At 52.8% G+C, this 22,905-nt stretch overlaps 1 protein-coding gene across 1 annotated transcript in view; it reads right to left on the bottom strand.

Annotated features, from left to right (window-relative positions):
• Window positions 1-2,472: 2,472 nt before the first annotated feature.
• CPNE2 (copine II) overlaps window positions 2,473-22,905 on the bottom strand; it is a 37,127-nt gene continuing 16,694 nt past the window's right edge. The window contains exons 9-15 of the mRNA XM_006897123.1: window positions 22,189-22,248; window positions 21,012-21,145; window positions 18,951-19,005; window positions 11,813-11,864; window positions 10,260-10,393; window positions 4,016-4,252; window positions 2,473-2,676 (exon numbers count right to left, since the gene is read on the bottom strand). Coding sequence (XP_006897185.1) covers window positions 2,569-2,676; window positions 4,016-4,252; window positions 10,260-10,393; window positions 11,813-11,864; window positions 18,951-19,005; window positions 21,012-21,145; window positions 22,189-22,248 — 780 coding nt within the window. The 3' untranslated portion in view covers window positions 2,473-2,568. The remainder of the gene's footprint in view (window positions 2,677-4,015; window positions 4,253-10,259; window positions 10,394-11,812; window positions 11,865-18,950; window positions 19,006-21,011; window positions 21,146-22,188; window positions 22,249-22,905) is intronic.

Raw genomic sequence — 22,905 nt, 5'->3', positions numbered from 1 at the left:
AATTTTGCGAAGCTGGATTCTTGTGAAGAAGAATGTGACATCAAGATTGAAGACTCATTAACAGCCTGTTAAGCAGATGACACAAGCTTGTTGGCGGAGAGTGAAGAGGACGTGCACTCCCTGCAGACCAGAGACAGCTTCAGTAAGGGTTACACCAATAAAACAGAAGTCCCTACCCCTGGAGCTTTCCACGGTGCGGCTTAAGGAGTCCTACTTGCATTGGTCACTTGCTGTGAGAACCCTGGCATGCAGAAGGGTCAGATTTGGTCGTCGGTTTCCAGGCACCAGCCTTTGCTGCATGCTCTCCATTTAGCTAAACGTGAATTGGTTCTTCACACCCCATTCCTTGGCTCATGCGTCCTAGCCACCGGCATGTGGCTCAGCTGTTGTCTTAAGCTCCTCCAGAAAAACAAACAGGAGCACTTAGTGGCAGTGCATAATCCCGTGGACCTGGCTGTTTTCCGGATTTCCTGATGTGCCAGCCCACTTGAGCAGAGCAGTGTGGAATTCGAGTCCTGCTCAGTGGGAGGCAAGAATCTTGGCAAGTTCTGTAGTCACAGGCTGAACACAGCTGTCACATATTCATGCTTCCATGACACTTCTGAGGCTGGGATTCTGCTCCCCTACCCGACTGGGCTGGGAGTGAAGTTTGGATTTACAGCCACATCAGGCAGAATGTGACTTAAGTGTTGGGAGTTTTGCAGAAGAGACAAGAAAACCTAGAAAGACGACTCTCCTCCCCAGGCTTCAGTTCTTCTGCCAATTTGCTGCTTTAATTCACAGAATACAGAGGGCATGCTGTGTAAGGGCCAAGCACTGCTTGGGAACATTTATTGACTATTAGTGTGAACTTGAGGAAGCGCTGGTGGCCTACACTGCAATCCTGAAGGCACATGGTTCGAATCCACAAGCTGCTCCATGAGAGGATGGGCAATCTCCCCCATGCAACTAAGTGCCTCTAAAAGCACCTACGGGTCAGTTCGGACTCAACACATATAACAAGAGTGTGAACATTTGTGTTTTCCTTCTGAAGTCCTGGAAAATAGCCCTTCTGTACATTTTGTAGAGGAAACCGAATTCTTAGTGGCTCAGTGACTTAACAGCGCTTGAAAATTGGGTAACCAAACCAGAATTTAAATTTAAGCCTTTAATGCTATGCTTTAATGTCTTTGTGTGGTGCCAAAGAAATTCTTAAATGCCAGTGCCCAGGCCTCACTGGTGGAGTCATTCTCCTAGTTCAGTTTTAGCATGCCATCCATGTACAAGATCATATCCCAGATGTGGCCTTTTGTTTCAGAGTAATTTGGCCTCACTGGGAGTTCAGGGGTGGGGGGGGGTTGCCATATTCTTACCACTACATACCCTCCTGAATTTTAATGGCTATGGACAGGCATATAAAGCACTTAATGCAGTTCCACGAACCCAGTTCTTTATAGAAATGTCAGGTGGTGGTGTTCACACAGAAGCCCCATGGCCTGACTGCTTCTGCAAGGGGCAGGTGGGTGAGAGTGAGTGTGTGGAAGGGAGGAGGATGCTGGTGTTTCAGACTGGTCTTCTGGCTGATTGTGTGGCACTGCACTAGCACCTCGAGAGGGAGATGTGGTGGAAGCAGTGAATGCTGTCGGCGGGGCCTTGGGAAATGTGGGGCCAAAATAGCACTGCTGGGATCCCAAGGCCAAAGAGGCTTCTACACACTACAGACTACTAACACCCCACTGGCTGGGAGATGATGTGGAATAGTTGCAGCAATTGCTGCCCTTTGGGAGAAAACAAGACAAAACAGAGGAAGAAAAACAAGACAATATAGACATGGCCAGGACCAGCATGTGGGGTCCCCCAGAAACACTGGGGTGAGCTTTGCAGGGACTCAGGAGACCTACGTCAGTGAGGCACAGTGCATTTCAATGGGGGATGTACAGGGTGCTACCTTCCGTGAAGGTCTTTGTGGAATACGTGTTCCCAATGTCCCCTCTCAGGCTGTCTGGGGCTAAAAGAATTTTCTTTGCTGGTCTTCCTCAGATGAATGGGTCCCAGCTGAGGAAGGCCAGATGCAGGGACATGAAATTCTTTTACTATCCTGAGTATAACAGAACCTGGCCACACCATTAAAAAATCAGGGCAGGAAATAAGATGCAGACTTTAGATGTGGACACCAGGAGAGACCAACCTTTTGGAATGAGCAGTCAGTCACTTGGGAAAAGCCAGCTAGGATTGTAAAAATTTTATTCTCTTTAATAACAACAATTCCACAAAAATTATACAAAGTACATTCAATACTTGGCGGAGGAGGAAGGGGATAGGGAAGCCAGCCTGACCGGAAGCAGCATCAGTCGACTGGGAGCCCAGCTGGGCTGGGGGAAGTCAGGGCCGGAAGTCCAGTTGTAAAACAAAAAAGCAAACAAAGACCAGAGATGCTTGGGTTGTTGTGTTTTGTCTTGTTGGGTTTGTGGGTGTTGAGTTTGTTTTTTTTTTAAAAAGGCCACTCACAGAAAGCAGGGTGAGCGTGCATGTTCTCGGGGGAGGGAGGCTGGCTGGCTGAGGCGGCATGCTGCTAGGTGCGGCTGGCACTCAGGCGCGCTCCGGGTTGGTGGGGGGCAGGTTTTTATGCTTGAAATACTGCACAACTTGTTGGGGCAGCTCTGCCAGTACAGCTTTGGCCAAGGTCTCCTTTGCTGCCTGCAGGAGTGACGTGGAGTAGAGAAGGAAGAGGAGGAGGATTAACAGTTGGAACTTTTCTCTATTGTGAGACCTTGAGCCCAGCAAGCTCCTACTGAAGGTATCTTAAGACTAAGAGGCACGCTGTTGAAAACCTCCATTCCTCACCCCAGTCCATACCTGGAACCCCACCATTAGTAATGTCTTAATGCAGCTTAGTGTTGACACTTCCTTTGAGCAACTGAGAAGCCTGAGAGTAACACTGTCGATGGATTTATCTGTGGGAGGCTTTTTAAGGAAAGACAGCAGAGGCGAGCTGCACAGCCCACACTTCTGACAGACATTTAACTGAGCACCCTCTCCCGTGATGGGTGACGGTGTGGAGCTGCATAGCACATGCTCTGTGCACGAAGGAGCAATCCTCTTGATCATGTCACCAGAGATACACCCAGCAGGGCACGGGGCCCATCTCTGAGGACCACTGGGTACCAAACAACGGGTCACTTCTTACTAGGACTGACTCCCAAAATCTGAGCCAGAGACAGAATCTGTACCCACGCCCACGATGATGATGGACAAAGGCTGGGTGGTCAGGGGCTTGCCCAAGACCGCACCTCTGGACTCTTAAGGGTTAGTCCCAGGCTGGTCAAACAGGAGTGGTGTCTGGGGCTCTTCAACGGAGGCTGAGCCAGGCCAGTAACCAGTGACCCCAGCCCAGGGCAGACCTGGGTCAACTGCATATAGCAACAGAGCCACATTGTGGAGGTCACTAGTTCCTCATATAAAGTTAAGACACAGTGGTCTTCAGGAGAGAAGGCCACCCTGAGGTTGTCATCAGTAAGTAAGGTACCCTCATGCCTCCTCCTGCTGGAATGTGCTCCACCCAGCTGGATAACATTTCAGAAGCTGTCAGGGGTCACACCCTCCCTCCCAGAAGTCCTGCCCTATTGTTAAGGCATATGTTCATGAGCACACTGGCCCCCAGGTGCCACTGCTGGGGGCCCACAGGCCTCAGTGAGTGTGGCCAGAGAGCTGGGGAAAAGGCCTGGAAGTGGGGCATATCACCCCAAGACTTCTATCCTTGCCTGTCATCTCTGGTGGGGAGAGTCTTATCTCTGCCATGAATCCCTCCCTGTGCCTAACCCCTGGTCCCCTGCTCCCTTGCCCATCCTGGCCCTGGTCCTAGCCCCCTGCCCCCTGCCCCTGACTTCCTACCCTCTTGCCCACTCTGCCCCCTTGCCCATCCTGGCCCCTGCCCCCTGTCCCCTTGCCCACCCTGCCCCCTGCCCCCTTGCCCATCCTGGCCCCGTTCCCCTGGCCCTGACCTCCTGTCCCCTTGCCCACCCTGGCCCGTACTCACATTGCGGAACTCACGGAAGGGCACAAACTGCACAATGTCCCGGGCCGCCTCCTCACCCGTGTGGGAGCGCAGCGTGCGGCTGTCCCCGTCCAGGAACTCCATGGCCGCAAAGTCGGCATTGCCCACACCCACGATGATGATGGACATGGGCAGCTTGGAAGCCTGCACCACAGCGTGCCTGGTCTCCTCCATGTCACTGATGACACCGTCCGTGATGATGAGGAGGATGAAGTATTGCTGTAAGAAGGTTCACGTGGGCATACCAGCAGGGCCCTGACGTCACTGTGTCCCTCCCCTCCCCCCTCCATCCCTCTTTAAACCTCTCTGACCACCAGGAAGGAAAGCAGAGCTGCTCCCCTGCCCTCTCTAGGTTTCAGTCAAATCCCAGCCAGGCCACCTCCTCCGACAACCTGCTCTTGTAGGCCTTTCATCTGTTCCAGCATTGCCCTGGTCACAGCTGGGAGCACACATCTCCCCCTTCTCTGGCGGTCATCATAGATTCCTCTGGAACCTGGAAGCCCAGGGCTCCAGTGTGGACTCAGGACCCGCCTGTGCTAATGACCTCACTGTGCGACTCTGGGTAACCCATTCAACTGCCTGGCCCTCCATTTCTTTCATCTGCAAAGTGGGAGCTGTTACATCCAGCGCACAGAGGTAACGTGCTAACCTGCGGCAGCAGTTTACTCAACGCTGGCGGCCTCCTGACAGGCAGGCCCACTGCTGAAGGAGAAGGATGCATCCTGGGTGCTTGACACCAACTGCCCTTTCTCTATGGTACCTGGGCATGAACCTGGGGCCTGGGACCCGACCTAGCCTAGGACACTCTGCAGGGGCTCTGACATTATGTCTAGGAACACAGTACTCTGCAGGTAACCAAGCAGATGTGGGATGATATACCAGGGGCAGCGGGAGCAGTACTATGGAATGACTTCCAGTCCTAGGAAGTCCTCATTTGGCACTGAGGTGCCTTCGGCCCTCTTCCGCCTTTCTTTCTCACAAAGACAGCAGCAGGCAGGCAGCTCAGGGCTTTAGAAGACAACTTCCTCCAACCTCACTTCTACCATCTTACAGATTCTGTTGTGTTTACTTTTACTGTTACCCTCTATTTTGGAGGGTTTTTAAAATATTTATGGCCGGTAACACTGACTTCTCATTTGCAGCGAGATAGAAAGTTTCCTCTGTAAAATCTATTTAAGTAAAAAAATAATTGGTGTGGGTGAGTTGTGGATGTCATGTAAACTGTGAAGGCGGGAAGTGAATGAATGAAGCTCCGGAAAGCTGGCCCCACTGTCTTGTGGGAAGGGCCCTGGGACTCCAAGTCGCTAAGTCTTGACTTTTAACTCAGCTCTGCCCTTTTGAGGGGGAATTCTGTTTATCCCACCCATAAAGTAAATTTGGGTATATCTATTTTGTGGTCCTAAACTTCTCTGTTTGAAGCTTTCACCATTTTGATGCTCAGGAAATGAGGGCCCAGATGGAGCTATAGAAGCTGATAGAAGGCCACCTTCTTACTCCCAAAGCCATCTGCTCGCCAGGGAGCCCCACTTCCTCACCTATTCCCTAAGCATAAAGGGGAGTAACTCAGCCAGGTGAGCTCCCCGTGGAGGGACAGCACTGCCATGTGAAGCCCTGGCTCCCGTAGCGGCCCAGCTCCTGCTCTGTGCTTTAAAAGGTCGGTCCTTGACTGGGGTTACCTATTGCCATGGTGATGGCAGCCTGAACCCTCAGTGGAAGGCAACTGGTGACAAACTCCGATCCCTGAGGTGAGGGGGGGCCCCATGAGCCTCACAATGTTCCATTATCTTTCCAGCACTCCTTCCATTAAGAGACCCACTACCACCACCTCACCAGAAATAGTCCAGGACTGTATTTCTGGGCACCTAGGCTGGCAGGAGAAAGGGTAAGAAGAGGCCTGGCAATGAGGAAAGGCAAGAATGGCCTTGATCTCATATTCCCCACAGTCGCTGGCAGGGTGGGCCTTGTTTCCCTGCCTTTTCAGCACATGCATGTGCCCCTGTCCTCCTGGCAAAGCCCTGTGACTCTCCCATGTCCATTCTGGAGGCCCGAGTGCATTTCTTAGCCCCATGGCCACTTTCCCAGGAAGGAGAGGCAGCCAGGCCTGGGGTCCTGCAAGACGTTGGGTGCCAAGACAGGGTAACACGGACGCTACCTGTCACCATACATTTTGAGTCCTGCTTCAGAGACACAGACTCGGAGAAGTGGAGTGACGAAGGCCGGGCGGTCAGAGCACAGACCTGGCTGACTCTGAAGCCGGTTCTCTCCAACATTCCACTCTCCCAAGTCATCAGTGGCTCTAGTGTCTCCCCAACAGTGGGGCCTGGCAGGGAGAAGCTCTCCCCTCTCCTGGCTGCTCTCACTCCACCAGCAGAGCCACTGTGCTGGACTTCAACCTCAGAGCCCTCCACGATGCCCACACCCAGTTACCTGGCCCCGGTTTCTGCCCAGCAGGGCCTGAGGGCCAGCAGCCTAGACCAGCCTTGGAGGAAGAAGTGCCACTGACATTTCCTGGGCTTCGTGCTCAGCCCAGCCTTAATGAGGCGTCTGGAAGCCTCGAAGCTTTTTCCAACCCCAGGGTCCTCCCTTCCACCCAACAGTTCAGAAGGGAGGCCGTAGAAGGGAAGTAAAGGCACGACGGGGTGGGCTGGGCGGAAAGGCATCTCAGAGTCCGCAGCCCCTGACATAGTCCTGATCTGCCAACCCTGGGCTTTCCCACCTCCATGCCTTCCCGGTTTCTATTCCTTTTACTGGACATACTGCTCATAACCACAACTCCCCATCTTTCCTCATGGCCCATCTTCCTAGGCGCCGCCTGAACTCTGTTCTTCTCAGTAATCATCTCTCAGGAGGGCTCCTTGGGGTACCCACTCACCCCACATCCTGTGTGCTCTCCAGGGCACCTTTTCTGCACCCCACAGTCAGTGATCCAGGGACACAGGCCGATCACCGTCAGATTGGACCCCACACCCAAACTCCCAAATTCTTTCCAAGGTACAGTACCTCTTGCCTTTAACCAGAGATTCTTCCGATTTCTAGGGCTTCCTCTAAGGCACTTAATTTCTAAGCCATTGACTCCACAACAGTTCCAGGCAGTGTCTAGGGCAGTGGCGTACTTCCTGGCTTGTTTCAGAAAAGCTGTGAAGGGCCTTGAGGATGGCAGGGTTGTAGGGGGGATTCCTACTGGGACACCTGACTTCCAGGAGGCCACCCAGCAATCGGCCGTGCTCAGAGGGAAGTATGGATGCCAGCCGGCCTCACCTGAGCCAGGCACTGCCTTCCCACCACCCCTCAGAGAAAACTCAGATTCCTCAATGGCCTCCGAGGCCGCATGGAACCCTGTCTACCTTTCCTTAACCTGCTCCCACTTGAAGAAGCCTTGGTGGCACTTGGCTACTAACAGAAAGGTTGGCAGTTCAAACCCACCAGCTGCTCTAGAGAGTGGCAATGCACTGCCACTGTGATTACAACCTTGGAAACGCTCTGGGGCAGTTAATTCTATAGGGGTCACTATATATTAGCATAGACTGGCCAGCAAGAGCCACAGCTCACTATAAATTCACACAGACTGGCCAGCAAGGGCCACTCTCCTTCCTTCAGTTAGCTGCACACATTGTGCCTCCTGGACTTTGCGCATGTTAATCTGGCACACCCCCTCACCCTCTCTGTAAGGCAAGCTCTTAGCAAACTTGCAGTCTCTGCTTGGCTGTGCCTTTGCCAAGAAGCTATCTGTGGCTCCTCCGTCTCTACTGTTGCTGTCCGGTGCTATTGATTTTGCTTTATGACTCCTCCTGTCTCCATGGGACAGCGCATAATGGCCCCATCGGGGTTTCCATGGGAGCAAATTGCCAGGCCTTTCCCCTGCAGAGAGGGTGGGTCAGAACCTCCAACCTTTCGGCTGCTAGCTAAGGTTACGTTAGGTGCCTGCCTTTATGATCCTGGATCCCCTTCACCCTAAACTTAGCCGTGGTGCATCACAGCTGTGCTGGCTCCCGCTAGACTGAACCCCGAAGGTGCCTGCCTCCCGTTCCTCGTGGTCTCCCGGGTGCCCGGCAGCAGTCCACTCAAGTGAGGGAGCAGGAGCCTGCGGGCACCCCTAGAGATGCTTTTTGCCATCTGCCTTCTAGTTCTTCTTTGTGAATGTGTATCTGGGGACAGTGAGGGTGGAGACTTATGAGTTCCCCAAAGAGGAGCTGCACAAAAGCATCACATCCATAACCCACACATTAGTCCCATTTGCCTTGGTCCTAATGCATTCGGTGGCACCACCAATTGCCGGCCCGAGGGGCACCTCCAGAATCAACAGCCCACGTTAACTGGGGGACAGGCATGGCACAGAGCCGTTTACGTGCCTGCCCGGGTGAATTCACCCCCACCCCGCCCCAGTGCCTTTGAAAGTGGACACTCACTGCAATCCCAGAGGTGTGCAGTTCAAATCCACCAGATGCTCTGCTGGAGAAGGAGGGGCAATCTCCTCCTGTGCCAGTCAGATCCAATTCGACGGCACAGACATACAAAATAGTAAAAGAAAGAAAGTGGCCAGTGTTTCCACAATTCCCAGTGGACGGGGAAGGAAGCAGGCTCAGAGCTTAAGCTCCTCATGCTGCCACGGCAGTTAGAACCTTGGAAACACTTGGCTCCCATTCTGCTCCAGGACGTCGGGGTGCTTGCATCTGAACCAGGTGGAAGAGACTCCAGAGCTTGTGAATGAACCATCAGGTAGCCTACCCTGTCACCTTCGGGGTTCTGGAGACAGGGATAATGTAAAAGGTGGGAGCAGAGAAGTGGCTATCTTTGGACATCAGAGAAGGAGGGGCTGAAAAGAGGCCCTGAATCCCTCACGCAGCTGAGGTCAGTGACAGAGCTGGGGTGGCTGCAGGAACTTCCTGAAGTGGGAACCAGCAGGAGGAGAATGCCTTGGACCATGGGGAGCAGGCTGAGAAACAGTGGATGTGGTGCAGACAGCCTGAGCATTCAGTGTCCTTTGGCTTCAAAGAAAGGGCCAGGGTTCTTTCCACTGAGGACCGGAAGTTCCCCAGAACACAGACATCTTTCTTCATCTCCCTAGAGTCAACACCCCATTCCAGACCTAGGTCCACAGCCGGCAAGACCACATCTCCTGCCCAAGTCCAGCACCTCACCCCTACCCCTTCTCAGGGTAGCTGGTGAGAAAGCATGCCTTTATACTACCCTGTCACCTGTTCCTACCCTGTGTTTTTCCTCATTAAACAAAAAGGCAGGTTTTCCCATGTTATTGAGCTGACATCCAAAGTTTCCATTGAAAAACCTATGTCTCTCTCTCTCTCTCTCTCTCTCTCTGTCTCCTCTAACCAGCCTTCCACCATGCCACAAGACAGAACTTTATATAAGAATTCTCTCCCAGTTACACTGCCCCTTTCAGGCTGCCCCAACCCTGCCCTGGGAGATTTTACGCATCGTGTTTCATAGGAGAGGACAGAACTCACAATCAGGACCAGGCCTACAGCAGTGATGAGCAATGCCGCCCCACCCCTCCTTACCCTCGGCCACTCTGCCTCCATCCACAGCTCCCCCTGCCCTCTTCTGACCCTCAGCCACGCTGCCCCCTTCCAAAGCTCCCCATCCTCCCGTGCTGATTGTAGTTACACTGTCTCATCCACAGCACCTTCCACTGCTGACTTCAGCCACACTGCTCCCCGTCCTGCTAACCCTACCGTCTTCTTGTTACAAGCCTTTGAATCGACTATGACTCATAGCGACCCAATGAGCAATGCTCATTGCTCTGAGCCATGCCCTGTTCTTAGCCAACTTTACTGTCTCAGAAACACCTGAACCCATTGCCCCAGTCACTGTGTCAATCCATCTCATCCAGGGTCTTCCTCTCCCGTGCTGACCCTCCACCCTTCCAAGCATGATGTCCTTCTCCAAGGACTGGTCCCTCCTTGCCACCATGCCCAGAGTATGTGAGATGCTGTTTCAAAATCCATGCTTCCAAGGAGCAACCTGGTTTCACCCTCTCCAGGACAGATCTGTTTGTTCTCTTGGCAATTCATGGTATATACAATACTCTTCTCCAGCGCAACTCAAAAGCATTGAATCTTCTGTCATCCTTATTCACTGTCTAGGCAGAGAATCCTACTCCTGAGACTCATGGGGTCAGGGGTTGTGTAGAGAGGACAGACCTTGGACTTCAGCACCGCAGGCAGCTAGGCCTGACCCCTCTCACACCCACGCTTGTGGTGCTACTCACCGTGGCTGTCTGCTGCTGCGTGGCCTGAGCGGCAAACCGGGCCACATGGTTGACGATGGGGGAGAAGTTGGTGGGACCATAGAAGCGGATGTGTGGCAGACAAGCTGAGTATGCTTGGACGATGCCATCCACGCCTGCCTCGGGGAGAAGAGGCAGGGTCAGCCCAGTGACTGACGGCTCAGACGTCACACCCACCCTGCACCCCTTTCTCAGCCCCATGGCTACCAAAGTGCCCCCGACTGTGGCCTTAGTCAGCCCCAGGAGAGCGGAAGCGCTGAGAACAGGGTGAGAGGAAGAAAAAAACCAACAACTTTGAACTTTCAGCAGTCCGATCTGGGTTCAAATTCAAATTCTGCCTTTGCCACTTCTGAGCTGTGGAACCTGAGGGCAAACCACTCAGTTTCCTTGGCTGTCAGTGGAACAGACAGACCTTACTCTGTTCAAAGGAGGGAGACCGAGCAGGCCCTTTACAGAAGGGGGGGGGGGCGGCTGGCAAACCCCACAGTGATGCTGCAGAAGACCCCAGGGAGCCCCTACCTGCTAAAGTGCTTAGGGGATTAAGTGAGATGCTTGTGCACCATTCTCTCTAAGTAGCTGCCTTGTGAGCCTAAGAAATATGCCCCCTGCGCTGGGCTCCTGCCAGAAAGCCTCAAATCGAGATAAAGTCAGCCTGCGTGAACCAGGACAAAACGTCTCTGGACCCTGCTCCGAACCAGGCAGCCCCAGCAAGGCCACAGGGCTCCTCCAGGTGACCAGTGCCCATGGTTTTGGGGTCCCATATCACTCCCCAGTTGCAGACTTAATGCATTTCCCTTCTGAGCACAAACCTGGCCCAGCTTTGAGAATCCCAGGGGAAGGGAGACGTCTCCCACCGGAGCTAAATCTCTGGCAATCCTGAAGGGGGAGAAGGAGGCCCAGAGCAGGGCAGGGGCCTGTCCACTATCTCATGATGGTGGAGGTTGCCCTACAAATCAAGTGTCTGAATTGTTCCTAGGACACTCACAGGTCCACTTAGGCGTGGAGCCAGGGCAGCACTCCACTCCTACTTCCAGTCACCTCCGCTACCTCCCATCAGCCTCAGGCAGCCCTCAGTCCTTATTGGCAACCAAGCAGCAGGACTGGGGTGGGGGTGGGACCACCTTTCGCCCCTCCCCTCCTTACAGAGAGGCAGGAAAGGTGAGGTAGAGGGGTGAGGGGTGCTGGTGCAGCCCCCATCACCTCCCAGCTCCACAGGGCTTCCCGTCATTCTCGCCTGACCACCCCTTGAGGTGAGCTAAGCAAGTATCATATGTCCCTGGAGCTGGTGAACAGGCAGAACCCCAGAGAGGAGCGGTGACCTCCCCCAGATCACACAGTCAGGAAAGGGCCTTGAACCCAGGACTGTCTGGCTCCAAACTCCTGTTCTTCCCCGCCTATCATTTTGAGTAAGTGTTAAGCAGAAGGGAGGGGAGAAAGTAGACAGAAGCACGCTCTTCCCTTTCCCATGTCCCCACGCCCAGGGAACTGGCCAGGTCAGTGTAAGCCCAGAGCAGAGGCAGGTGGGCTGAACTCACCTAAGCAGAAGGGGTTGGTGGGGTTGAAATTGATGGCAAACTCGTGCGAGACCTGAAATGCAGAGAAAGTGCTGAGCTGACAGTCTCCTGCCCTCTCTGCCTGAGCCCAGGCCCCACTCCTGCCCTGCTTTCACCCCGGGTTGGCACCATGGATACCATCCCAACATCAGCTTTGACTTCCACTGTGGGTCTAACCACCCTGACCTGCCACCTTCATTTCACAGTGGAGAAAAGAGAAACCTCTCAACAGTACCCCAGTCTATCCTGAGAAGATCAGGGTTGTCTGTGCCTCCCTGCCCAGGTCAGAATCCTCTGTGGATCCCTGAGTGGACAGGGACACCTTAAAGGGCACAGGGCTCAAGGCACTCTTTTTATCTTCTTCTTTTTTAAATTAATTTTAATGAAAGTTTACAGAGACTTAAGGTTTCCAGTCATTCATTGTTGCACTTTTCTCCCTACCCACCCCCTCCCCAATTCACTCTTCTCCTTGAAAAAGAAAAAAAACTCTTTCATTGTTATGCAGTCCCTCCCCCCAAGTCCACTCCACTATGCAGCCTTCATTCTGGACTCCTGTCATGACAACAATACCCAATCATACATCCCTTTTAAACAGTTCTCTCCCTCTTCTGTTTCAACGCAGGACACATCATTCCTTCCCTCTTTCTCTGTCTTCCCTCAACCCTGATGTCAGTCCCATTTTACAAGAGTGGCCCTATGCAATATTTGTCCTTTTGTAACTGAGATATTTCACTCAGGATAATGTCCTCGAGAGTCATCATTCTGCATAATATTTCATGAGTTCTTAGGGCACTCTTGTAGTGGCCCGTGTGTCACCATCTTGGGTCTACCATCAGCAGACATCCCCTTCTTTGTACCTCACAAGTTTTCCCTACCTCAATCATAGGCAGGCATGCTGGGAAGATCACCCAACTCATGTCAGCCAGCCACACTGGGGTCTGGTGACAGCGACTGGGGATCAGGAAGAGTTGTCTTGGGGGCGGGGCTGTCTGTCATAGGCCCCCCCAGGGACTGGCCCTGCCTCTCTCCCTCCAGACCTAGCTCCTCCGCTGGTAGATATCTCATAATCTCTGGTCACCTTCAGCCAATGACCACTGGTTCCTGCTGTTCACCTGGTCACCCGAGGACCAAGATCAAAACTCCACTCAGGGCCAAGACCCTGTGGGTTGGTCTGCAAACCTAAAGGCTGCCCACTTCTGGGAGTCTGAATCTACCCATAGCCCCATGGAAGAAAGATGGGTGTTAGGAGTTACAACCTCAGAAACTCGGTGGAGGATAGCTAGGATACAGCCTATTCGCTAGCAGTGAGGGCAGGGAGATTCAGGACTGTGGAACCCAGGGCTCAGGGGACATCAGAGAGGGGCTCAGATGGAGATCTCCCCTCTTCGCCTGCACCTCAGACTAAAATCCCATCCAGGTTCCTTCTCTGTTGCATGCCACCTCAATGCCTATAGGTTCTCCCCACTCCTCCTCACACCAGCCCACAGCGTCACTCCGTTTTACAGATGAGGAAACTGAGACATGGGACAGAAGAGGATTTTCCCCACCAATTCACGAGACAGCCTCCAGAACGCATACGCTACTAATTCTAGGTGTTCCTCCCTGAACCTCTTAAATAAGAGGGGGAAGAGAGGCTGGGAGGCAGAGCTGCAGACCTCAGCAGCGAGGGGACAGCTTTAGTCTGCAGACACAAGTGATCTCAGACAGATGTTTTAGCTCCGAGGTGCTCCAATGAGTGCTGTCCCCATTTTAGCAAAGAGCTAACTGAAGCCCACAGATGGGAAGCCGAGGACCAAAGCCTCACCTGGATTGAGGTTCCTGGGCCCTCCTGAGCAGAAGTGGGCCTGAGAGACTTGCGTGGCTGAAGTGAGGAGGCCCGCCCCTGCTTTGTGCCTGTTGGCCACCAGGAGGCATTCTGGGGAACAGGGTTTTCTGCCTTTGCTATGTCAGTCCCGGGAGAGGGGCCAGGATGGAGCCAGTTACCCCATGTCCTTCTTAAGACCTGTCCCTTCTCAGGGGGCCTCATTCACCTTGTTCCCCAGTCTGGGTCCCAGGTGTAGGGGCCAGAGATCCTCGTTGCCATGGAGACTTAATGAGCCTCTACAGAGACTGAGATAGAGGGGTTTGTCTGAAGGGGGCTGAGAGGAAATGGTTGCCAAGGAAACAGGCCTCCCTTGGGCCGAGGACTTTCCACAAAATCAGATTTTAAAAGAGTTTAGAGACCATGGGAGAAGAGAGCTCTCCTGATGATAGATCTGGATCAACAGCTTGCTTTCCTGACCCCCAAGATCTCCACTCCGCTACTCTTTCCTTCTTCTAGAGGAGAAGGTTTGGTGACCACTCACCAAAAGAGTGGGGATCCGGAACTCTCGGGGCACAGAGCCATCTATCACAAGCCCCCTCCGGGGACCGGCCCTGCCTCTCTACCTCCAGACCTGGCTCCTCAGCTGGGCAGATGTCTTACACTCTGGACATCTTGGCCAATGACAACTGGTTCTTGCTGAGGAGGGCTTGTTTTGGTGGTCAGATCACCCATCCACCCCAGAGCCCTCCTTCAGAGGCTGCCTTTTCCTACAGCTCCATTCCACAGGTGGGAAAACTGAGGTTCAGAGGAGGCCTGGGAGTGCCCAGGTCACACAAGCAAGGCCCAGCAGAGCCAGGATCAGGCCCTGGAGACAGGCTGCCCGTGTTGCCGGGGGAAGCCCTCCCCCTCACATGCTTTCCAGCTGGACTTTGCTGGAGGAGACCAGTAAACACTCGGCCCCTCCTCACAAGCTCCCAGGCAGCCACACCAAGCTGATTAGGGGCTCCTGGGGGCCGGCTAGTCACAGGCCTTTGTCTGGAAGCCTCCCTGCTGCCTCTGACATCAATGAGTTTACCTTGCTTGGGCTAGACTCGGCTCCCCATGGCCCTGGATGCTGGGGTGGGGGCTTTGGGAAAGGGCATGAAGGGAGCTGCCGGGATCTCTGAACAATTGGCCTCCCTGAGCGTCTCTGTTCCCCCATCTATAAAGTGGGTAGTCATAAACTGTATTCTCCCACCCCAGACCTGCTTTTCTGTCCAGATCCCTCCTTCATCTGACTAACTCTGACTTGTCACTAAAGACCCAGCTTTCATGCCATCTCCCAGGGGAAGCCCTTTCCAAGTCCCCAGCCACTATCCAGTCAAGGGTTCTCTCTGGGCTCTGGCCCAGCCCGGGGGACAGAGGTCCTGAGGAGGCCAGCAGTCTGCCTGCTCCTTCCGATCAGCTCTGCATCCTCAGAGAATCAGCATCCCGTTTGCTCAATCCACTGAGCTGAGTCCCAAATGCAAGACTCACAACACATATGGAACCCCTACTGTGTGCCAGTGCTGGTCCATGTGATATGTCAGGGGCCTAGGAAGGGAGGTAAGAGCAAAAAACCCAAAAGGTAAATAACTGCGGTGTGATGAAACACTTTTATGTGACCTTTCCCATCATGGCCTTGGAATTGCTAGAAGATGATGGAGTGGGATTGTGCAAATAAGGTATTTGTGACTCATCAATGAAACTGGACTGTCTGTTAAGGATGTGACTCAAGTTCACGGAACCCCTGTAGGGGTGGGACCCTATAAGGAGTTTGGTCAGTTCTTCCATCCCTAAAGTAGAAAGTGGGGAATCTTAACTATCTCTAAGAAGAGCCAGGAGTGGAGTATGTCCTTTGGATCTAGGACCCCTTTGCTGAGAACCTTCTAGACCCAGAAGACAAAAAGGCACAGAGATAAGAGAGAGAGAGCAAGGGGGAGAGCGGGAGAGCAAGAGCACACTAACACTGGAGATTATACAAGACAGCGAGAAGCAGTGGCAGAGAGATGGTGGCTGCCGAACCAGGAGATCAAGATGGTGAAGTGGGCTTGCCTGTCTGCAAAGCAAGGTGACGACAGTGGGCATGCAGTGAGACAGCCAAGCACCTTCAGACTGAGGCTTACTTTTGGGTGGGGTCTCTGGGAACTTGTAAGTGGAGCTAAAGAGATTCATAACACTTGTCTGAACAGGGCAGGGGGCCCTGGAGTTAAAGGCCAGAGGGAGGCCTGCCCACAGGCACAGCTGAGAAGCTGTAGTGACAGAACGACTGTATCCTGAGTCACTCTTGATCCTGAATTGTAACTTGTTACTTCCCTAGCAAACCCCGTAATTATGCATGTGATCTATGTGGCTGCTTCAAGAATTATCGAACAGGCATGGGATGGACAGCTGGTGTCAGAACGGGTGAGAAGGGTGGAGGGATATTTGGTACCCACTGCATAGAAATGAACCTTGAGCCAATACTGCTACTTGTGAAACTGGAGGAAACCTGACACTTAGGACCCCATTTGTCCGATACCTGGTCCCACAGCTCTAGGAGGAGAGTGCAAGTGCATGGGGTCAGGAGTGGCAGGGACGGTCTCCTGGAGAGGTGAGCTCTCCTGAGAGGTCTAAGTTGGGAGCTGGGGAGAGGAAGCAACAAGAGGCCAGGCAAGGCTTAGGAGAGGGGAGCACAAGAAAGAGGGTGAGGGGCTCGGCAAGGTGGACTTCCAGGGCAGGACGTCAGACCGAGCTCATGCCCCTCCCAAGCTCATCCCAGCATCTCTCCTGGCACTGGCCTACGTGCTGGTCAGCCCCAACCTCCTCAGAGCAGCCCTGTGACATTTCCCAGGAGGCCTTTGTGCAAGAAAACAAGCCCTCAGGCCTGAGTTCTTTGAAAGCTGGTTGGTGTCCCAGCCATCGGCTCATGCAGGGCTTGGTCTTACCAGCCTGCCCCCTACGCCCCAGAGGGATGTCACTGTGTCTGCCCAGATCCCCAGCCCTGAGTTCTGAAGAACCCTGCCCCACACTCTCTCATGGCCAGGATGCCCGCTTTCCCCAGCCTGCCTTGAGTGTCCCTCTTGAAGTTTTACATGACACCATCCTTCCCCAGGAAGCGCAGGCAAGAAGGGAGGCAGCCCTGGGGAGAGCCCTGTGTTTGCATCTCACACCCCTCTTCTCAGGGAAGCAGCAGAGCCTGAGGACAATCTTTGCAATCCTCCTGCCCAGTTTGGCCATGGCCTGCTCAGTTTGGCCGTGGCCAAGTCCCTTCTTTGCTCTCACCCTTGCCTGTTTCCTTTCCTCTGTAAAACAGGGCAGCCTTCTGCTCCCAGTGGGCATCCTGGCCTCTACTCTGGGGGCTGCATGCACTAGTGCTCATTTTCTGGGCCATCAAAACATTCCATCAGGCATCCCTTCCTCAAGCCCCTGGGCAACCTTCAGCCGTGCCTCAGGGCCCCCCTCACTCCACTGTAAAAAAGCAGCTGCTCTAGAGTCTGACTGTGACTCATGGCACAGCCTGTGTGTGTCACAGAAGAAATGTGCTTTACAAGGTTTTCAACAGCTGATTCTACAGGAGATCGCCAGGCCCCACTCATCCACAGGCCCCGCTCATAGACTGGCCCCTTTTCACCTCGACCTCTCTCCTGGCTTCTTTCCAGTATCATCTGACCTGTCTCCTCCCCTCTCCCAAAGGTTGTGTGCTTCCCACATCCCACAGCCGCCACTTCCGCTCTGTGGTGTCCCTTCTCCCTCCACCCTCTCCCACCCCGTCCATCTCCCACCATGATGCTCTCGCTGGGGTCACTGAAGAGAACAGCCACTTCTCAGGCCTCACCTCACCCCGCCTGCAGGCAGCTTGGATCCTGCTCCCCACTCCTGTGTGAGATTATACCCTGGTTTCCTCTGCAGGTGCCAAATTCTTTGGGATTTTGTAGGAATTAAGCAACGCTTGGAGTAGCCAATGGAGCTATGTCCTGAACACAGCTTAAGGTTCAACCATTTGGTTTTAGGGTCCAACCATTTGGTTCGTTTTCCATGGGCTTCTATGCTGCCCCTCACTCCTTGTTTCCTTCCCACTCTGGGGACGTAGACTCAGTCTACACACCGTGCCTGCCTTGTACATGCAGGTGTTTGTAATTCCACCCACCTCTCTGAGTCCATAGAGTCCACATCCCAGCCTGGGTTAAAAAGGCCCAGGCCTGCAGTCCCCTCTCCAGAGCTCCTGTCCTATAGTCTCTGGACCTCCCATGGTACCATCTCCTTTGGCCAGCCCAACCCATCCTCTTCCCATCTCAGTCCACAGTACCAGCCAGAAATCTGGTCAATGTCAGCTGGAAATCTGGGTGCCTCCTTGGCCCACCCCGACCTGGTCATCCAGCCAGTCCTGTCCTTGCCCAGGTCTTCCTGGCATCACCCCTGCTCTCCACTTGGTCTCCCCAGCGGGCCATGGCAGCTCTTGTCTCCAGCCTGTGGCGTGCCCTTGAGGTCCGCCTGCCTCCATCCTACCTACCCTCTGCCCTGAGCCATCCTTACTCTGAAGCCAGAATGGGCCTTCACAAATACAAACTGACTCTGACACAAGTCTACGTCCAGCCGTCGCTCCCCACCATGCTTTAATATGCTTCTCATGCCCTCCACGCTGCGTCTCCACTGGGCCTAGTTACCTCGTTTTCCTTTAGGACCTAACCTTACCCTGCTCCGGTTCTCTCCCGGCCTCTGCATAGGCTGTTCTTTCTGTCCATTTCCTGCTCCCTTAGTCATTCTGTAAACTCCTTCTTGCTCTTCCTACTTCTGCTTAACTTTGCCTCCTCCAGGAAGCCTTCCTTGATGCCCCCAAAGTGGGCTAGGATCCCTCTTCTGGGGTCTCCTTGATCCTGCTACTTCCATCTCAGCACTACTGAAACTGCCTATACTTAGGGTTTACAGGATGGCCAGTTCAATCTGAAGTTCAGATAAACAACCAATAGTATTTCCTGTACAATACTTGGAATACATTTATACTAAAAAAGAATGATTCATTGTCTCTCTAAAATTCAAATTTAACTGAGTGTCCTCTAGTTGCTAACTGGCAACACTACTTCTCTTGCTCATCTGACGTAGTTCCCAGGGGTGCAGAAACTGCAATGGTCCCACCTCTTGTTATAGCCCCAGGGTCTGTGAAGTTCCCTTTAGGGAGAGGAGTATGGGTTTAGGGTAAGCCCAGAGAAGGCGGGGCAACTGGGCCTTCAGCCCCAAATCCTCCTAAAGTGAATTCCACAAGGGCCACATGCAAATCCTAACGTCTCAACCAACAGGGACTGAGGCTGCAACATTTACCTTCCAGTCTGGAGGTAGCTGGGCCCCAAATCCCAGAGCTGGAAACATCTTGTCACTAGTCAGAGAGAAGAGTGAAAAACACCACAAGTGAAAAAGAAAATAAATAAATACATTAAGAAAACACCATGATACATGGACAGGACTCCATCTGCCCGCCCTGACCAGGCCAACCTCCCGCCCCTGTGTGGGCTCTGGAAAGCTCACCACCACGGGAAGCAGCTGTTAGAATGATCTATTGAGCCCAGAGCCATCTTCAAGCATTTATCTTAAACTGTGGCAGGTATGCTAATCAACCACTGCACTTAACACCCAATGAACCAGGGTGCAGCTTCTAGGTCCTTCTCAACCCTTACCCTGCCAACCAATAAACCAGAGAGTCATGATGGAAGATGGAACGTACTAGAATGTACCAGGTGTCTCGTAACTTCCCATTTTATGGCTGGGGAGGAAACTCCTAAAATGGGAAGTCCAGTGTGGCATTCAAAGCCCTTCATTAATAGGATCCAGGACCACTCACTGTTCCCCAGTGTACCAGGTACCTCCACATCTTCAATGTCATTGTGTCATTTCCCACTTTGTTCCTGGAAAACTCCTACTCATCTTCAAAGCCCAAGTGTAAATGCCCTTCCTCTCTGTGTGTCTCCCTGTGCGTCTGGTGCCCAGGAATGCTTTGCATTTGGGATCCCATAGCTCCTCCTTCACATGTAAACTGGCCATAAAACTCCAGTGATTCTTCCCTCTCGTTCCCCCTCTAGTGAGAAAGCCCCAAGGTAGAGACTGTGTCCCATGTGTCCATTCATTCAGCACACACTTTGTGAGAATCCTTCTGGCTGCTGTTTGAAGAGAAAACTGCTGAGTGCTAGGATAAAGGCAGGGATAGGAGAGGAGAGGCTACTGCCATACGCTGGGCTGCAGGGGATGGTGGCTCAAACCGGGGTGGCCTCAGGAGAGATGGAGAGAAGAGGCTGGAATTCAAGCACCTCGTGCAAGATTCTCAGAAAGAGAGAGGATGTGGGATAAGAGGGAACAAAAGAAGTGGAGCTCTGGAGATGAGCAGCTGTGCCCTCTCACTCAGGTGTGACTGAGACGTGAGACTGGATTTAAGCGGACGTCCAGAGCTCTCTTGGTCTTGATGGGTCTAAATGTCCACAAGAAGCTTCAAAGCAAAGCTTGAGAGGATAGCTGTATATGAGGCGCTGGAACAGTAAAAACCAGGCTCTGGCATCTGACCTCCGAGGTGGGAGACTTCTCCCTCCTTTGCTGTGAACGTCATACCTTTCCTGATGTGTCCTGAGATCAGTCAAGACCTGAATGCCCTAGGATTAGAGAGTGACCCTCCGTCCTCCTGTGCCTGGGAGGTCAGGTCCACACAGGGATGCTTCCTGAGCCTGCCCTTGTCCTTGTCAAGCCTCTACCCTCGCCCCTCCTCCAGTGTGTGGGCTTCCTGGCTGTTCTGCACACTGATCTGGGGCCCCAGCAAGTACTCTCAGTGACAGTGATGCTGCAACCCCAGCGAGCTCTGGTTCCTCACTGGGCACTTCCCACTTTGCCCATGGCCCATCCTGTTGGTGGACAGATCTACTTCCTCTCTACTTGGTTTTCCTTCCTTAACTTTTCACAATACCACCCCATCAACAATCCCCAGGAAGTAGCGTGCACACAGACAGATTCCTCCTTAGATGTTTTCAAAAGAGTGAGATGTTTAGCCATTTAGTGCGGGGCCCAGGAATCAGAGGGGTGTAGGCCCTAGTTCCCCTGTACTATGTGATGATGCATAAATTCTCCATCTCCAACTGAGACCCCTGTTTTCTCAGCTCTTTTCAAAAGAGGAAGTTGCAGTCAAGTTCATCTTCCACCTTGCCCCACTGCTGAGTGGCTGATACAGAAGACAGGAGATTAGCAATGTCTGCCCGCACAGACAAGGCTACTAACTGCATTTTGTGCCCTGGGATGATCACTCCTGGATGTGATGTTCTCTGGGTCTCTTTGAATTTTGACTAACTGGATTTCTCAGGTTGGCTGAAGCCCTGGTAGACCTTCAGAGCCCCTCCCCAAGCTTACCTGTCGTAGTCCTGAATGATCTGTCCGACCGCCCAGATGGCCGACAGGTATTCGTTAGTGCCCATGGGGTTGATATAGTGCAAAGAGGAAGGGTCAAGGGGGTTCCCATTGGACGCTGTGAAGTCTATCCCAACCTGCAAAAAAGAAAAAGAAAAAAACCCCTTACCACCGAGTTCATTCTGATTCACAGCGACCCTCCAGGGTAGAGCAGAACTGATGACAGATTCATGGAAGCAGAATGATAGCTCTCTCCCTGGGAGCAGCTAGTGGGCTCAGACTACCAACCTTCTGTTTTTAGCAGCTGAGCATTTAACTGCTACATTGCAGGGCTCTTGCTCGTTCCAAATGCGGAGTGGGTCTGAGGGGCCCCTGGCATGAGGAGCAGTAAGAGCTGTCTGTGAGGAATACCTACACACCACGGCTCAGGCACCGCTGTGGGTCACTGTCTGCAGCAAGCATTTACTGAGCATTTGCTGTGTGCTAGGCACTGTGCAACACGCTGAGGGGAGAGCAGCGACAAAATAAAAATGCACACACACTGTGTCTTCCTTTATGGCACTCGCAGTCTGGGGTGGGACAAATAGAGACAAGGGGGGGGAAACCCAAAACCAGAGGGTAATAGACAGAGGGTAATTTCAGACAGTATCAAGTGCCGTGAAGTTATTCCAACAGGGAGATGTGGCAAAGAAGAATGGTATGGGGTGTCATCAGGGAAGGCTTCCCTGAAGAGGTGACTTCTGTGCCAAGGCCTGGAAGGGGAGAGCTGTGTTAAGGTTCTGGGAAAATTCAGAGCAAATGCAAAGCCTAAGGCAAAACTAAGGTAGGTGTATCTGGCAAATAGGGAAGAAGTCCACAGTACTGGAGATGAGCAAGCAAACAAGGAGGGTAGAAGGTGAAGATGGCCAGGTGGAGGCTTTGTGGGCACTGGAAAGAATTGGACTTTTTTTTTTAACTCTGAAGCAATGTAAGGCATCAGACTTTCTGGGCTGTGAAGCTTAACCCTCACTCAGGGCAGTCTGACAGGAACAAACACTTATGCATTCTCCTCTCGGTCCCTTGCCCTGGATAAGTCCTTCCTGACATCTGCCCTAAGTGTCTCTTGCTGCAGTAAATGGCCAAATTCCTCAGGATGGATGCCGGATGGGGTGAGAGCAGGGGAGTGAGGGGCGAGCCTTACAGTGAACATGAGCTGGCAGCCTCCCAGGATGTAGTCCAGGAAAGAGTAGTCCCGGTTTATCTGGAAGAAAATCGAGGAAGTCAGTGGGTCCCTGTCTTGTACCCTTAGCTGGCTCTCCGGTCAGCCACACGCTCCCTAAATGACCTTAAGGAAGTTAACTTTTCTCATCCTGACACCTTCCCCTCAAAAAGGCCTGACTGCAGTAGAATAAAACCTAAATCCTTCTACAATGAAGTCCTCAGAACAATGATTCCCAATGGTAGGGGGTACATAGACATGGACACAAACAAATTCCAACAGGCTCCCAGAACCCAAAATTAATTACCAATTAAAAAAAACCCAAAGCCAAAACCAGTGACAGTCCTGGTTCACAGTGACTTGCTAGGACAGCACAGAACTACCCCACAGAGTTTCCTTCCAAGGCTATAAATCCTCACAGACACACCCTGCCACATCGTTCTCCACTGGAGAAAAAGCTGGTGTGGGTTCGAACTGCCAACCTTTCCGTTAACAGCTAAGCAAGCACTTAGCCACTGCACTGGCCAATCACATCTGCCAATTTCATGACAAAAGTTTCCATTTGTTCCTCTGAGGCCCTTAACAGCTTTCTAGCCCCTCCCAATCTCCCCTTAATAACCACTAGAGAAAATACAAATCAGTCAGCTTTATTTACTGCAATATTATATATTATACCATAAACCATCATTAGCATTGATA

The sequence above is a fragment of the Elephantulus edwardii genome, unplaced genomic scaffold (genome assembly GCF_000299155.1).
Source record: "Elephantulus edwardii isolate Elephantulus edwardi_28Jun2011 unplaced genomic scaffold, EleEdw1.0 scaffold00201, whole genome shotgun sequence".
Taxonomy (NCBI): domain Eukaryota; kingdom Metazoa; phylum Chordata; class Mammalia; order Macroscelidea; family Macroscelididae; genus Elephantulus; species Elephantulus edwardii.
This window is presented reverse-complemented; position numbering and strand designations above follow the sequence as displayed.